At 41.1% G+C, this 15,387-nt stretch overlaps 1 protein-coding gene across 2 annotated transcripts in view; it reads right to left on the reverse strand.

Moving 5' to 3' along the window:
• The window catches only part of LOC133647865 (signal transducer and activator of transcription 1-alpha/beta-like), a 46,819-nt gene that overhangs the window by 17,055 nt on the left and 14,377 nt on the right, over window positions 1–15,387 (reverse strand). For both annotated transcript variants that reach the window (XM_062043601.1, XM_062043594.1), the window contains exons 3-14: window positions 14,056–14,200; window positions 13,875–13,970; window positions 13,702–13,785; window positions 9,229–9,307; window positions 9,061–9,152; window positions 6,557–6,708; window positions 6,317–6,475; window positions 6,141–6,233; window positions 5,986–6,045; window positions 5,887–5,907; window positions 4,211–4,301; window positions 4,046–4,084 (exon numbers count right to left, since the gene is read on the reverse strand). In XM_062043601.1, the coding sequence (XP_061899585.1) occupies window positions 4,046–4,084; window positions 4,211–4,301; window positions 5,887–5,907; window positions 5,986–6,045; window positions 6,141–6,233; window positions 6,317–6,475; window positions 6,557–6,708; window positions 9,061–9,152; window positions 9,229–9,307; window positions 13,702–13,785; window positions 13,875–13,970; window positions 14,056–14,200 (1,111 nt within the window). The remainder of the gene's footprint in view (window positions 1–4,045; window positions 4,085–4,210; window positions 4,302–5,886; window positions 5,908–5,985; window positions 6,046–6,140; window positions 6,234–6,316; window positions 6,476–6,556; window positions 6,709–9,060; window positions 9,153–9,228; window positions 9,308–13,701; window positions 13,786–13,874; window positions 13,971–14,055; window positions 14,201–15,387) is intronic.

A 15,387-nucleotide genomic window follows, 5' to 3' on the forward strand; every position in this document is an offset into this window, starting at 1 on the left:
AAGGTTCAAAACAAAAAGGTATAATCCAATGAATAACTTTACTGAGAGATTTGAGCAGGGTACAAACACATGACCAACACTTTTACGACCAACCGGAAACATAGCAACTAGGCTAGCAACGCATCTCCTTTACGGCAGCTGTCGCAACGTTCTTAAAGCAACCGCAGCACATACATATATATACAACACATCTCCCTTTTTTAACTTTTGTTTTTCTTTCCTTGTAAACAAACAAAATCACACTGTATATGTGTTGTCTGTCTAATTATAAATAATGCAGACGAGGCGTGTTGGCTGAGTTCTTGACGTTTACTTTCACAGCGTGCTCATAACCTCATTCTTAGCTGCCGGGTGGCGACATGCAACAACACTTTCATGCTCGTCACTCCCGTTGCATGCTGGGTAGTGTAGTTGTTATATTCCTAGCTCATAACATCACATCTTTCCCCCTATAAAGAAATAATGTTAACTCAATAAAGTGTATTTCTTTTTTTAGCTTTAACTTTTCATGTTTTAGCATTGTAACCACATTTGCAAACAACTGGGGGTTGGGGGGGGGGTGCTTATTTAAAAAAAAAAATTTTTTTTTTTTTTTTACATAAATACCTGTAAATACAATCATGTGTGCTTACGGACTGTATCCCTGCAGACTGTATTGATCTATATTGATATATAATGTATATATTGTGTTTTTTATGTTGATTTCATAAAAAAAATAAAAAATAAAAAAAAACATATTTTTTTTTTAATTTCTTGTGCGGCCCGGTACCAATCGGTCCGCGGCCCGGGGACCACTGCTTTATGAGATGAGTAAGATTTTCAACTTTTTTTAATAAGGTTGAATAAGGTGTTTTTTTTTTAATCAGGATTCTTCTTAATTGTACTGTGCAAATATTTTAAGTTTGAACAGTTTCTTAAAGTGAATCATTTTAGTACCGTATTTTTCGGAGTATAAATCGCATCGGCTAAAAATGCATAATTAAGAAGGAAAAAAACATATATAAGTCGCATTTTTGGGGGAAATCTATTTGATAAAACCCAACACCAAGAATAGACATTTGAGTAAAGAATAGTGAACAACAGGCTGAATAAGTGTACGTTATATGAGGCATAAATAACCAACAGAGAACATGCCTGGTATGTTAACGTAACATATTATGGTAAGAGTCATTCAAATAACTATAACATATAGAACATGCTATACGTTTACCAAACAATCTGTCACTCCTAATCGCTAAATCCCATGAAATCTTATACGTCTAGTCTCTTACGTGAATGAGCGAAATAATATTATTTGATATTTTACGCTAACGTGTTAATAATTTCACACATAAGTCGCTCATGAGTATAAGTCGCACCCCCGGCCAAACTATGAAAAAACTGCAACTTATAGTCCGAAAAATACGGTACATTGTTTGATTTCTTTGCTACAGTCGTGGTCAAAAGTTTACATATACTTGTAAAAGACATAGTGTCTTGAGTTTCCAATCATTTCTACAACTCTTGTTTTTTTTGTGATAGAGTGATTGGAGCACATTCGTGAAGTTTGGTTCTTTTGTGAATTTATTATGGGTCTACTGAAAATGTGATCAAATGTGCTGGGTCAAAAGTATACATACAGCAATGTTAATATTTGCTTACATGTCCCTTGGCCAGTTTCACTGCAATAAGGCGCTTTTGGTAGCCATCCACAAGCTTCTGCTTGAATTTTTGACCACTCCTCTTGACAAAATTGGTGCAGTTCAGCTAAATGTGTTGGTTTTCTGACATGGACTTGTTTCTTCAGCATTGTCCACACGTTTAAAGGCCTACTGAAATGAATTTTTTCTATTTAAACGGGATAGCAGATCCATTCCATGTGTCATACTTGATCATTTCGCGATATTGCCATATTTTTGCTGAAAGGATTTAGTAGAGAACATCGACGATAAAGATCGCAACTTTTGGTCGCTGATAAAAAAAAGCCTTGCCTGTACCGGAAGTAGCGTGACGTCGCAAGTTGAAAGGCTCCTCACATTTCCCCATTGTTTACACCAGCAACGAGAGCGATTCGGACCGAGAAAGCGACGATTACCCCATTAATATGAGCCAGGATGAAAGATTCGTGGATGAGGAACGTGAGAGTGAAGGACTAGAGTGCAGTGCAGGACGTATCTTTTTTCGCTCCGACCGTAACTTAGGTACAAGCTGGCTCATTGGATTCCACACTTTTCTTTTTCTATTGTGGATCACGGATTTGTATTTTAAACCACCTCGGATACTATATCCTCTTGAAAATGAGAGTCGAGAACGCGAAATGGACATTCACAGTGACTTTTATCTCCACGACAATACATCAGCAAAGCACTTTAGCTACGGAGCTAACGTGATAGTATCGGGCTTAACTGCAGATAGAAACAAAAGAAATAAACCCCTGACTGGAAGGATAGACAGAAAATCAACAATACTATTAAACCATGGACATGTAACTACACGGTTAATGCTTTCCAGCCTGGCGAAGCTTAACAATGCTGTTGCTAACGACGCCATTGAAGCTAACTTAGCAACGGGACCTCACAGAGCTATGCTAAAAACATTAGCTATCCACCTACGCCAGCCAGCCCTCATCTGCTCATCAACACCCGTGCTCACCTGCGTTCCAGCGATCGACGGAGCGACGAAGGACTTCACCCGATCATCCGTGCGGTCGGCGGCTAGTGTCGGATAGCGCGTCTGCTATCCAAGTCAAAGTCCTCCTGGTTGTGTTGCTGCAGCCAGCCGCTAATACACCGATCCCACCTAAAACTTTGTTGTTTGCAGTCTCCATTGTTCATTAAACAAATTGCAAAAGATTCACCAACACAGATGTCCAGATTACTGTGGAATTTTGCGATGAAAACCGAGCTTTTTGTATTGGGATACATTGTGTCCGAATACTTCCGTTTCAACCATTGACGTCACGCGCATACGTCATCATACATAGACGTTTTCAACCGGAAGTTTAGCGGGAAATTTAAAATTGCACTTTATAAGTTAACCCGGCCGTATTGGCATGTGTTGCAATGTTAAGATTTCATCATTGATATATAAACTATCAGACTGCGTGGTCGGTAGTAGTGGCTTTCAGTAGGCCTTTAAGTCAGGACTTTGGGAAGGCCATTCTAAAACCTTCATTCTAGCCTGATTTAGCCATTCCTTTACCACTTTTGACGTGTGTTTGGGGTCATTGTCCTGTTGGAACACCCAACTGCGCCCAAGACCCAACATCCGGGCTGATGATTTTAGCTTGTCCTGAAGAATTTGGAGGTAATCCTCCTTTTTTCATTGTCCCATTTACTCTCTGTAAAGCACCAGTTCCATTGGCAGCAAAACAGGCCCAGAGCATAATACTACCACCACCATGCTTAACGGTAGGGTAGGTGTTCCTGGGATTAAAGGCCTTACTTTCTGTCTTCCAAACATATTGCTGGGTATTTTGGCCAAAACAGCTACATTTTTGTTTCATCTGACCACAGAACTTTGCTCCAGAAGGTCTTATCTTTGTCCATGTGATGTCATATACATACATACCGTATTTTTTGGATTATAAGTCGCAGTTTTTTTCATAGTTTGGCCGGGGGTGCGACTTATACTCTGAGCGACTTATGTGTGAAATTATTAACACATTACCGCTGCACTACCATGAGCTTATGTAACAAAATTTCGTTCTTATCTGTGCTGTAAAGTTCAAATTTGAATGACAATAAAAAGGAAGTCTAAGTCTAAGTAATATATCAAATAATATTATTTATCTCATCCACGTAAGAGACTAGGCGTATATATCAGCAATCGTCACACACACACGTCAACCAATAAAAATTCGGCGGGGCGGGTCATGGTGGAAGTGCATTGTGAAAAAAAAGATGCTACCTGCTACTGCTTCCGTTCCTATGAAAATTGATCATTTCAACATTGGCGGTAACTTATAAAAAACTGAGAGTATAGATAACATTCATAACATGACCCCTTTAGCAGGTTCACTTGCTGTATATTTCAAGTCACAAATACAAAGATCAAACAATCTTACCTCGTTAGTTTTGACTGATAATTTCTGATCTTTTAATTGCTGTTGAAAAAACAAAGCATGTGTTCAGTAGCTCACTTCACTTCTTAAGCGGTCATAAAACTGTTAAATATTGAAACATCCCATGTTAGAATATGAACTGCAGTCAATATAATACATCAAACTGACCAGATGTCTGAACTCTGCGGCCAGGCTGCCATTGGACTCCTCCATGTTCATGACTTTGGTGTTTGTTCCCAGGATGTTGAATTTGCGGAACCTGAGAGGCACAGGTGCATGTCTCACTGATTGATTGAGAAGTTTATTGACATCTTCAAGAATTGAATCCATGTAATGCTTTAAAAGGGCAAATGGATGGCACAAAAAGCCAAAAGGCTCATTTCCAATGTGGTCCACGTGACAGTCCTCGGCATACAAAGTGAACTTACTTTTTTTAATCATTTGATAGGGAAATCACAATACAAGTATTGCTGCTGGGATGTGGAATTTATCATGTTATGTTTGAATTTCAGGACACCCCTGAGTTCATGTGGACCATCTCTGAGTGAAAACAGACTCAGGTAGAGCACTTTGTGAGGCCATAAACATAACTTGAAGGCTACTGTGTTGGATTATATCATGTAGTTTAAGAAAATTACTCATTATGAACAGATCATTGGTATGAACTCTATATGGGGCATAATGCATCATTCTAATTGTCTTTTTGTGGACCTTAAATAGTGGTTCTATAGTGTCTCTGTAGGTGTGCCCCCAAACTTCAGCGCGATACTGTAAATGCGGGAATAAAAGAGCTAAGTAAATCGTTCTTAGTGAATTTTGATTTGGTAATTTCTGCATTTTCCACAAAATGGAGACACCCTTAGCCAATTTAGACTGTACTGCTCTCACATGTGGTTTCCAAGTCAGTAGTGTCTATCTTAACCCCAAGACTTTGTGTTCATTTACTCTATTTATAAACGTCCCGCTAACTTCTATGTGCATGTTTTTTTCTCCTAGTCCCTTCTATCGCTCGGCTGTCGAGAGCCTGCTGACGTACTGCATAACAGTGTGGTACGCCAGCTGCACTGAAGCAGACAAACAGGCGATTCAGAGGGTCATAAAGCCCCCTACCCTCCCTGAAGGATTTACACAACTGCCTCAACAGAGCAAAAAGCATCACCAAGGACAGCACACACTCTGGCTTCCACCTCTTCCACCTGCTACCATCGGGCAGGCGCTACAGGTGCATCAGAGCCAGAACAAACAGGCTCAGAGACAGCTTCTTTCCCAGAGCTGTCACCATCTTGAACTCTTAACTTATAGTAATAATTCACCCCTATACAATATCCTACCCTAATACCCTACTGTGCAATATTACCCTTCGAGTGCAATACGTCCGACACGGATTGTTATTTATTACTCCGGTACTCTTGTCTTGTTCTGAATATTGTACAGTATTTTGTATTTCTATAGTGTTTAGTATATTGTACAGGATTGCTCATTATTTTTATTGGATAGTAGTCTGTTTATTTCAATTGTTAGTTTTTTCTTTATTACCTGTTGTGTAATCTATTTTTACCCCATATTTGTTCCCACTACCGCACCTTAAGTTGGAGTCCTTAATCTCGTTATATGCAGATATAATGACAATAAAGTTCATTCTATTCTGTTCTATTCTATAGTTTGTTTTTAAGAGATTTAGAGATCAGTTATTTATTAAAAACCACAAGTGAATTTTTGACAATTCACTGTTTACTAATTGAATTAAATCTTTTCCGTCTTAACTTTTTGAAGTGGACTACGAGAATCGAGAACAAAGACCCAGGCACAGAACCGCTGTATGTGTAAATGGTTTGAAAACGTACCCTTTCTTTTCCGCCACATCCCTGGGGAAAATGAAGACGACACATCAACAACAAGTTCAAATAACGTGGCAGTGAAGCTTCGCAGGAGTGAGATCGTACTTGTCAAATACAGCTTTGACTTTGAGCTGGTAGTTAAACTCGGGCAACTTCACCAGGAACCTGAACACACAGCAGACAATGGGGATCTTCGAAACTCACAAAGTTGTGTCTTGTTTTGAAATGCAAACCTAAGCGGCAGCAAAGTCCCGACTTACCGCAGTTTTACAGTGAACTGGATGGCGGTTTTCAGCACCAGTGGTCTGTGTGGGTAGGCGGGCATGCAGGGCTGCCTCTCCACAACCAAAGCGCTGCACACACACACAACAGAACTGGATGAGGCATCGCCACAATGGCATAACAATCAGCCAATAGACCAAAAATCAGTAAGTACTTGCTAAGGAGGTTATTAAGGAGATCCATAGCTCGGTCCTCAAGGATATCTTTCTTCTTGGGGATGGGGTCGCTGTCATAAGTGAACTTCTGCTCCAATTCTTGCAGCTTCTTCAGATGCTGGCGAACCTGTTGAAGGGTCTCTGCTAGTGTGGTGAACCTGCAAGCGCACAAATAGTTGATGTATATAGTACATCCATAGATATAGATATAGTACACCATTGGCTTTGACAGTACCCACCAATTCTGCAGCTGGTCCAGGCAAGCATTAGGTGGTCCACCAATGCAGGCAATCTGCTGCCGCTGCTTCCACTCGGGCAGCTCCTCTGAGATCAGGTCCGACAGTAAAGCCTGACTGACGTCCAGTAGCTCCGTCAGTTGGTGAACAACGTCCTGATGGGAGAAAGAGGAGGCATAGTGACTCTCTGCTGCATTTCAGGCCCCGTTTACACTGAGGTTATCCCGGGTAAGTCCCACCTAATTTTATCCGTGTCCACACACAACAATGCCACCGTTTAAGACCCCCTCCCCCAACGCGACCTAGTACGGATGCGCGGAAAATGCGCACGTCATGGTCACCTCCAGTGTTGCTTTGTGTGCAAGTTCTTAAATGTAACTTATCTGAACAATATCCAGTGTTGTGGTATTTCAATTATCTGGAATCCAGTGTGCTGTGGGGCCCTATTGTAGTGAATCACACCTGAGACATCATCAATTAATCAAATCTTTTTTAGACATGTAAACAATGTGATAAAGAACATTTTACATCAATCAATCTAGGCATCTAGATATCTGGTCAGGACACTCCTCACTCTTTTGCCTTCACCTTCATTGTCCATTCCTTTTTGGTGACTTTATATAGTCTGGACCTAGACGTTGAGTCCGCGACATACATGGCGGACAATAACTGATAAAGTCTGCTTTGCCAGTCCAAAAGCATTCAATGTTTTCCGTAGTTTTCCCTCGACGGCCAGGTAATACAAAGCACAAGCTACTTTTTTTATCACATCCACGGGAGCTCGCATTCTGGTTGTCTCTCCTTCGACAAACGGACACAGTTTTTCGCTAAGAAGAATCACAGCTGACCTGGACATTGGAAAGTGTTGTATCTCAAATAGCTGCAATCGCGTTCTCTTAAGGTATTCATGTGTGATTTCCACATGTACATGTAGAGGAAGGAGAAACACGGGCATGTCTGGATGACTTGTCTTCATATTTCTAGTGGTTAGCTCCGAGTTACGAAACCGCTTTATTATGAAGCTGGCTGTGGCGCGTTCTTTCTGATGTCAGTTCTTTTGTGTCTTTCTGGCGTCACTTCCTCTCCGAACTCAGTCTGTAAACGATCAATGAGTCCATACAAAGCTAAGTGCCGGAGATTCAAGAAATACACGGCGCACTTAGCCGTGTAAAAATGTGTCCGAGGAGGGGGACCTTGAACGATGGTTTAGCGTGGCTAAAACGGGGCTTAGGCTAAATAATTATTCCTTTTAGGGGTTAAACAACTTAGTGTAGACATGGCCTTAGTCTAATCGCAAGTGGAACTTCACACAATTGGAACTAACAAAGGCCTCCAAATGCTCCAGCTGAGAGTAAACATTGGTAAGCATGTTATCGAGCATAATAGGTGCCATGGATTTGCTCATAACAAGTGCAGGCACGTATCTAGTCGAGACTATGATTACGTCGATATTTTTTGGCATAATTCACAACATCTTCTTTCATTTAAAAAAAAATGTATATTATGATTATAAACTCAGGAAATACGTCTCTGGACACATGAGGACTTTGAATATGACCAATGTATGATCCTGTAACTACTTGGTATCGTATTGATACCCAAATTTGTGGTATCATCCAAAACTAATGTAAAGTATCAAACAACAAAGGAAATGGAAGAATATTTGCACCGCAACGCAACATAAACACTACAGAACAAATTCCCAGAATTCCCTGCAGCACCAACGCTACAATATAAACAAACGCCATTGGTGGATCTACACCTAACATCCACTATAATTAAAACCACGTACAATAGCGTATCTAGTCAATACTACTATGATTACATCAATATTTTTAACATCACAAAATCTTCTTTAGTTTATTTTTATTTATATTATGTTTATAAACTCAGGTATAAACTCAGGAAATACGTCCCTGGACACATGAGGACTTTGAATATGACCAATGTATGATCCTGTAACTACTTGGTATCGGATTGATACCCAAATTTGTGGTATCATCCAAAACTACTGTAAAGTATCAAACAACAGAAGAATAGGTGATAATTACATTTTAACAGAAGTGTAGATAGAACATGTTAAAAGAGAATGTAAGCAGATATTAACAGTAAATGAACAAGTCGATTAATAATTCATTTTCTACCACTTGTCTTTAATAATGTCGACAAAATAATAGGTAGATAAATGATACAATATTTCAATGCATACGTCAGCAGACTAATTAGGAGTCTTTGTTTGTTTACTTACTAATAAAAGACAAGTGGTCTAGTATGTTTACTATTTTATTTAAGGACTTAACTGCAATAAGAAACATATGTTTAATGTACCCTAAGATTTTTTGTTAAAATAAAGCCAATAATGCAATTTTTTTGTGGTCCCCTTTATTTAGAAAAGTACCGAAAAGTATCGAAATAATTTTAGTACGGTACCAGTTTTACGATGACAGTCAGCTGCCACTGTTGTGTGACATCAGATTCCAGCAGCAATAAACCAAGAATAAACCAACCTGTCGTTTGGTCTTCAGCTCCAAGCACATCCTACCAATGATCATCTTCTCCCTCTCCAGTTCCTTTGGCGTCATGTCATTAAGTTCGTTCTCTACGCAAACACACAACATTTAAGTCACCTTCTTAATGCGACCTTTACGTATCTGAGCCTTGGAGGCAGGTCTTACCTATGGTCTTCCAAGTGTTTAACTTGAAGTCATATTCATCTTGTAGATCTTCCAAATGTTTGATGTTTTGATCTGCCATCTGAGACACAAAATTTGAAATGTCACCAAAGTCAGACCCAAAGCAGGACACACGGAATTAGGTCCAGTCTCAATACACGCCCTTAACTCTACTTTTTAGCCCGATCCCTACATTTTGGCCCAATCCCAATACACCCCCTCATCCGACAGAGTCCATGTTTTTAATGTGCCTTTTAATTGTAATTACAATCATTTTATATTTTTCTTTGGGTGCCATAAGAAACATGTTTAATCGTAAGTGCTTCTGTGAAAATGAAGCCAATAATGAAATTTTTGTGGTCCTCTTTATTTTGAAAAGTATTGAAATACATAACAACGTACATTTTGGTACCAATCATGTCACGTACGTAACTTTGGGGACTTTGGGGAAATACACAGTATGTGCTGTATGAACTTTGGGGAGGTGAACGGTACTTTGGGCTGTGGGATTGAGTGTGTTGTGCGGGTGTTTGATTTGTATTGGCAGGTTATATGGACGGGAGGGGGGAGGTGTTTGTTATGCGGGATTAATTTGTGGCATATTAAATATAAGCCTGGTTGTGTTGTGGCTAATAGAGTATATATATGTCTTGTGTTTATTTACTGTTTTAGTCATTCCCAGCTGAATATCAGGTCCCACCCGCCTCTCACAGCATCTTCCCTATCTGAATCGCTTCCACTGCCCTCTAGTCCTTCACTCTCACTTTCCTCATCCACAAATCTTTCATCCTCGCTCAAATCAATGGGAAAATCGTCGCATTCTCGATCCGAATCGCTCTCACTGCTGGTGGCCATGATTGTAAACAATGTGCAGATGTGAGGAGCTCCACAACCTGTGACGTCACGCTACTTCCGGTACAGGCAAGGCTTTTTTATCAGCGAGCAAAAGTTGCGAACTTTATCGTTGATGTTCTCTACTAAATCCGTTCAGCAAAAATATGGCAATATCGCGAAATGATCAAGTATGACACATAGAATGGACCTGCTATCCCCGTTTAAATAAGAAAATCGCATTTCAGTAGGCCTTTAACGAAGGGGAAGACAAAGGGCAGCCTTGGCGGAGTCCAACCCTCACTGGAAACGTGTCCGATTTACTGCCGGCAATGAGGACCAAGCTCTGACACTGATCATACAGGGAGCAGACCGCTACAATCAGACAGTCCGTTACCCCATACTCTCTGAGCACTCCCCACAGGACTTCCTCGGGTACACGGTCGAATGCCTTCTCCAAGTCCACAAAGCACATGTAGACTAGTTGGGCAAACTCCCATGCACAAAGTTCAACTAGCAAATACTAAATCAAAATGTGTAGTTTCCTCTGCCTTCTGTTCTGCTAGCCATTCTGTTGTCATACAAGAATGTAGGTTATAGTTTGATTTAGCATGCTGATTGACTGGCACTTGCATGGAGGGCCCTGAACGGCATGACCAATGTATGGAACTCCAACCTACCCCGCCAAATCAAACTCAGCTTCTTCTACGCGACAGTTGAGTCCGTTCTCCTCTATGGCAGCGAATGCTGGACCCTGAAGCCAATCCTGGGGAGGTCTCTGGATGGTTGCTACACCAGGATGCTGCGTGCAGTGCATAATATCAACAAGAGTGCGCACGTAACCAACAGAGTCCTCTACAGGGGAATACCAAGGGTGAGCGAGAAGATTGCTGTAAGGAGAATGAGACTAGCAGGGCACTGCCAAAGGCATCAGCAGCTGCCAGCCAGCAAATTGGTACTGTGGGAACCAACACATGGGCATCGGTCAAGAGGACGTCCCACACTAACATACGTGGACATACTCAAGAAGGATGCAGGAGCTCAGAGTACCAAGGAACTGGCCAAATGTATGGAGAATCGGGATGACTGGAAGCAACGATGGAAGGCTCGTCTGAGGACGACCTAGAGAGACTGTTCATTTAGTAGTCTCTCTACTGGAATAGTTCCAGTAGAGTTTAAACATGCAGTGGTACGACCTCTACTTAAAAAAACCAAGCCTCGACCCCTCTCTCCTCTCTAAGCTTAGACCTACTGTATATCTAATCTTCCATACATTTCCAAAATATTAGAGAAGGTTGTCTACAGTCAGTTGTTGCCCTTCTTAGAGGATAATGGTATCACTGAGCTGTTCCAGTCCGGTTTTAAAGCCCTCCACAGCACAGAGTCAGCGCTTCTAAAAGTTTTTAACGATATCCTCCTGTCAATAGATTCTGGTAAATATGTTGTCCTGGTGCTTTTAGATCTGTCTGCTGCGTTCGACACCGTCTACCACGCCACCTTAATCACTCGTCTTGAGAACTGTGTGAGCATTAAGGGCGCCGCCCTCAACTGGTTCCGGTCGTACCTAACCGACAGGAGTTTTTGTGTAAAAATAGACAGTTTTATGTCTTCCACAGCTCCTCTACCACATGGGGTCCCCCAGGGCTCAATCCTTGCCCCTATCTTATTTGCGCTTTACCTTCTCAACCTTGGTTCTATTTTTAGGAAGTACGGTATTGCATTTAATTTTTATGCCGATGATTGACAGATTTATTTTCCCATGGCACAAAATTACACTGTTCAACGTCTTATTGACTGCCTGCACGACATCAAAGACTGGCTTTCGGCTAACTTCCTGAGCCTAAATGAAGACAAAACAGAAGTTATGTTGTTCGGTCCAAGTCGCTCTCCCTCCCCCAACGTTAACCTCGGCACTCTGACCCCGTATCTCAGCGACTGTGTCACAAACCTGGGGGTAAAGTTTGACTCAGATTTTAAATTCGAAAAACAAATCAGCAGAGTCGTTCAAAAAAGCTTTTATCAATTACGCCAAATAGCAAAAGTGAAACCGCTTCTATCAGGACATGATCTCGAGAAATTAATCCACGCCTTTATCTCGAATATTTTAGACTACTGCAATGCCCTGTATGTAGGCATTAGCCAGGCCTCCCTCGCCCGCCTGCAGCTCATGCAGAACTCTGCTGCTCGTCTGCTAACACAGACCCGCAGACGTGAGCACATCACCCCTATATTAGCGTCCCTTCACTGGCTCCCTGTGCGTTACAGAATCAACTTTAAACTCCTTTTATTTGTTTTTAAATGTCTAAACAACCTCGCGCCAACATATCTCTCCGACCTCCTTCAGCCTTACTGCCCCACCCGATCCCTAAGATCAGCCGATCAGCTGCTGCTGACGGTCCCTGACACAAGGCTGAAGCTTAGAGGTGACAGAGCTTTCGCCGCTGCTGCTCCCAAGCTCTGGAACGACCTACCTCTTAGTGTTAGACAAGCCTCCTCTCTTCCTGTTTTTAAATCTCTCTTAAAAACATACTTTTATTCCATGGCTTTTAACACTGAGTGATACCCATCCTGCAATGGCGCCCCATAATACACCTGCTGTGAACTTGTTTTTATGTTTTATTTATTTATTTTTTATCGTGTTCTGTTTGTGTTGTGTTGTGTTTGCTCGGTACTTGTATTATCTTCTAACCTGCCCATTGTACAGCACTTTGGCTACCCCTGTGGTAAATTTTAAATGTGCTTTATAAATAAAGTTGATTTGATTTGATTTATTCATCTAGCCTATTTCTATTCATTTGTCCATCAGTAAAATATTTTTTAAAGACTACTCCAATTGTTTAGCTGACTATTTATATCTGTGTGTGGCATTGCATTAGGTGGCAGAGGGGTTAGTGCGTCTGCCTCACAATACGAAGGTCCTGAGCAGTCGTGAGTTCAATCCCGGCCTCGGGATCTTTCTGTGTGGAGTTTGCATGTTCTCCCCGTGACTGCGTGGGTTCCCTCCGGGTACTCCGGCTTCCTCCCACCTCCAAAGACATGCACCTGGGGAAGAGTTGATTGGCAACACTAAATTGGCCCTAGTGTGTGAATGTGAGTGTGAATGTTGTCTGTCTATCTGTGTTGGCCCTGCGATGAGGTGGCGACTTGTCCAGGGTGTACCCCGCCTTCCGCCCGATTGTAGCTGAGATAGGCTCCAGCGCCCCCCGCGACCCCGAAGGGAATAAGCGGTAGAAAATGGATGGATGGAAGAATAAATAAACACAAACAGAATAATGCCACGTATATTCACCCCAAGCGATGTAGGCGGAAAGGCTGTGTACATTTGCAAATACTGTGCAAAGAGCTACGTCAAAAATGCCACAAAGATGCAGCAGCATATGGACAAGTGCCCAATAATATATCATTTTTGTAATTCCCCATTCATTCCCATGGACGGTGTAAAACTTTGAATAATCAAAAAATGGTCAATGTTTCCAAACTTCCCGAGCTTAACCTCCCGTGGTAAATTTACGGAAATTCTCCGGAAATTTACCGGAAACTTTCCACCCCTTTGGAAGCCGACTCGGAAAGATGACGACGCTTTACCCCTCGTTGCTTCATTGTGAGGGTGTAGTGGTAGTGGGTGAGGGTGAACATTGGTGTCACCTGAGCTTGTTCCCTTATCTCCTGCACTTTGCTGTCCAGCTTCTGTTTCTCCACCACCATGGCTGACACATTGTCCTCACTTTCCTGCAAAACGGCATACATTTTTGGTGCGCATCCCATTCATTCAACTCGTTTCCATAGTTTTGTTTGAATCAAACGTAGTTCCATTCTACCTTCGCACTGTTTGCACTCTCTAGGATCGAGGCCTCGTCCTTTAGGATTTTGGAGATGATCATGGCCATGTGGATTGGGTCTTCCTGGAATCGATCCTGGAAAACAGTCACACAGTCACATTGACGACAAGGGTAAATAGCACATTCCCCGGGTGGGTGGGACGCCCGGCTCATTCTGTACCTGAAGGTTCCTCTTGATCTTGCGGAAGTTATGTTGCTGCAGGAAGTTATTGGCCAGTGCAAAGCGACTGTGTTGGTCATCTATCTGAGCCAGGAGTTCATGGAAGCGAACAGTCGCTAACGAATCTTGAATAGACACACAATCCCTAAGGATGCCAAGACACATACATATAATCAGTGTTGGGTTAGTTACTGAAAAGCAGTAACTAGTTACAGTTACTAGTTACTTTATTTCAAAAGTAACTCAGTTACTTACACCAAAAAGTAATGCGTTACTGTGAAAAGTAACTAGTTAGTTACTTCTTCTTTTTTTTAAAGCTCCCATTAACGCCCTTTTAGCCTTCCTTTCAGTACTGTTATTGCACTGGAGAATAATACAATCTGTTGATCAGCGCTAGGAATTTTCAAAATGGGAAGAAGATCAGAATCATATCCATATTTAAGTGTTACTTCTTTCTAAACTCCTATAGTCATATACAGAATAGCTAGTATTCTTCCTTCTTTTGAGTCTCATAGTAAGGTGTTGGCCTTCTAGATTGGATAGAGATAACTCAGAGTAGTCTAAACAAAGGGAGTGGGGGCGAGGGACAGAGGGAAGATCACGGGACTTCCGGGGGTTGGAGGGGAGACCGAGCTAGACCGATCTGGACCGGGCTGGGGAACGCTGGTGTGCTAGATTGGTCTCAGGTTTGTCCTCTAAGCTTAGAGAATAAACCACAAAATACCAACTACTGCCTGTTGATTGAATATAAACATTAGCTTATTGCCATGAAAAGAATCTGGGAGAGACTAGCAATTTGAATTCCCCATTGGAGGAATGCTGGTCAACGCAACAGTTACTGTGAAAAGTAACTAGTTAGTTACTTCTTTATATATATATATATATATATATATATATATATATATATATATATATATATATATATATATATATATATATATATATATATATATATATATATATATATATATATATATATATATGTATCCAGCTTCTCAGGCAAATCATATAGTTGATGTAGATGCCCATATAGCAGGGGTGGGCAATTAATTTTTACCGGGGGCCGCATGAGCAACCCGAGCACTGCTGGAGGGCCACATCGACAATATTTCAATTAAATTTTGCTCAATATTATTTTTGATATATACCGTAAGATAAATAATAATAATAATAATAATAATAATAATAATTAATAATAATAGTAATACTTCAACATAGTGTGTGTAACAGCATTCCATGACTAATATAAATAAATTAACATTAATAATAAATGACAGTAAAATAAGCACACGTATGACTGAGGAGTCATAGTGTAACTTTGTGTGGTGTTTG

Source organism: Entelurus aequoreus, linkage group LG01, assembly GCF_033978785.1.
Source record: "Entelurus aequoreus isolate RoL-2023_Sb linkage group LG01, RoL_Eaeq_v1.1, whole genome shotgun sequence".
In the NCBI taxonomy this organism is placed as follows: domain Eukaryota; kingdom Metazoa; phylum Chordata; class Actinopteri; order Syngnathiformes; family Syngnathidae; genus Entelurus; species Entelurus aequoreus.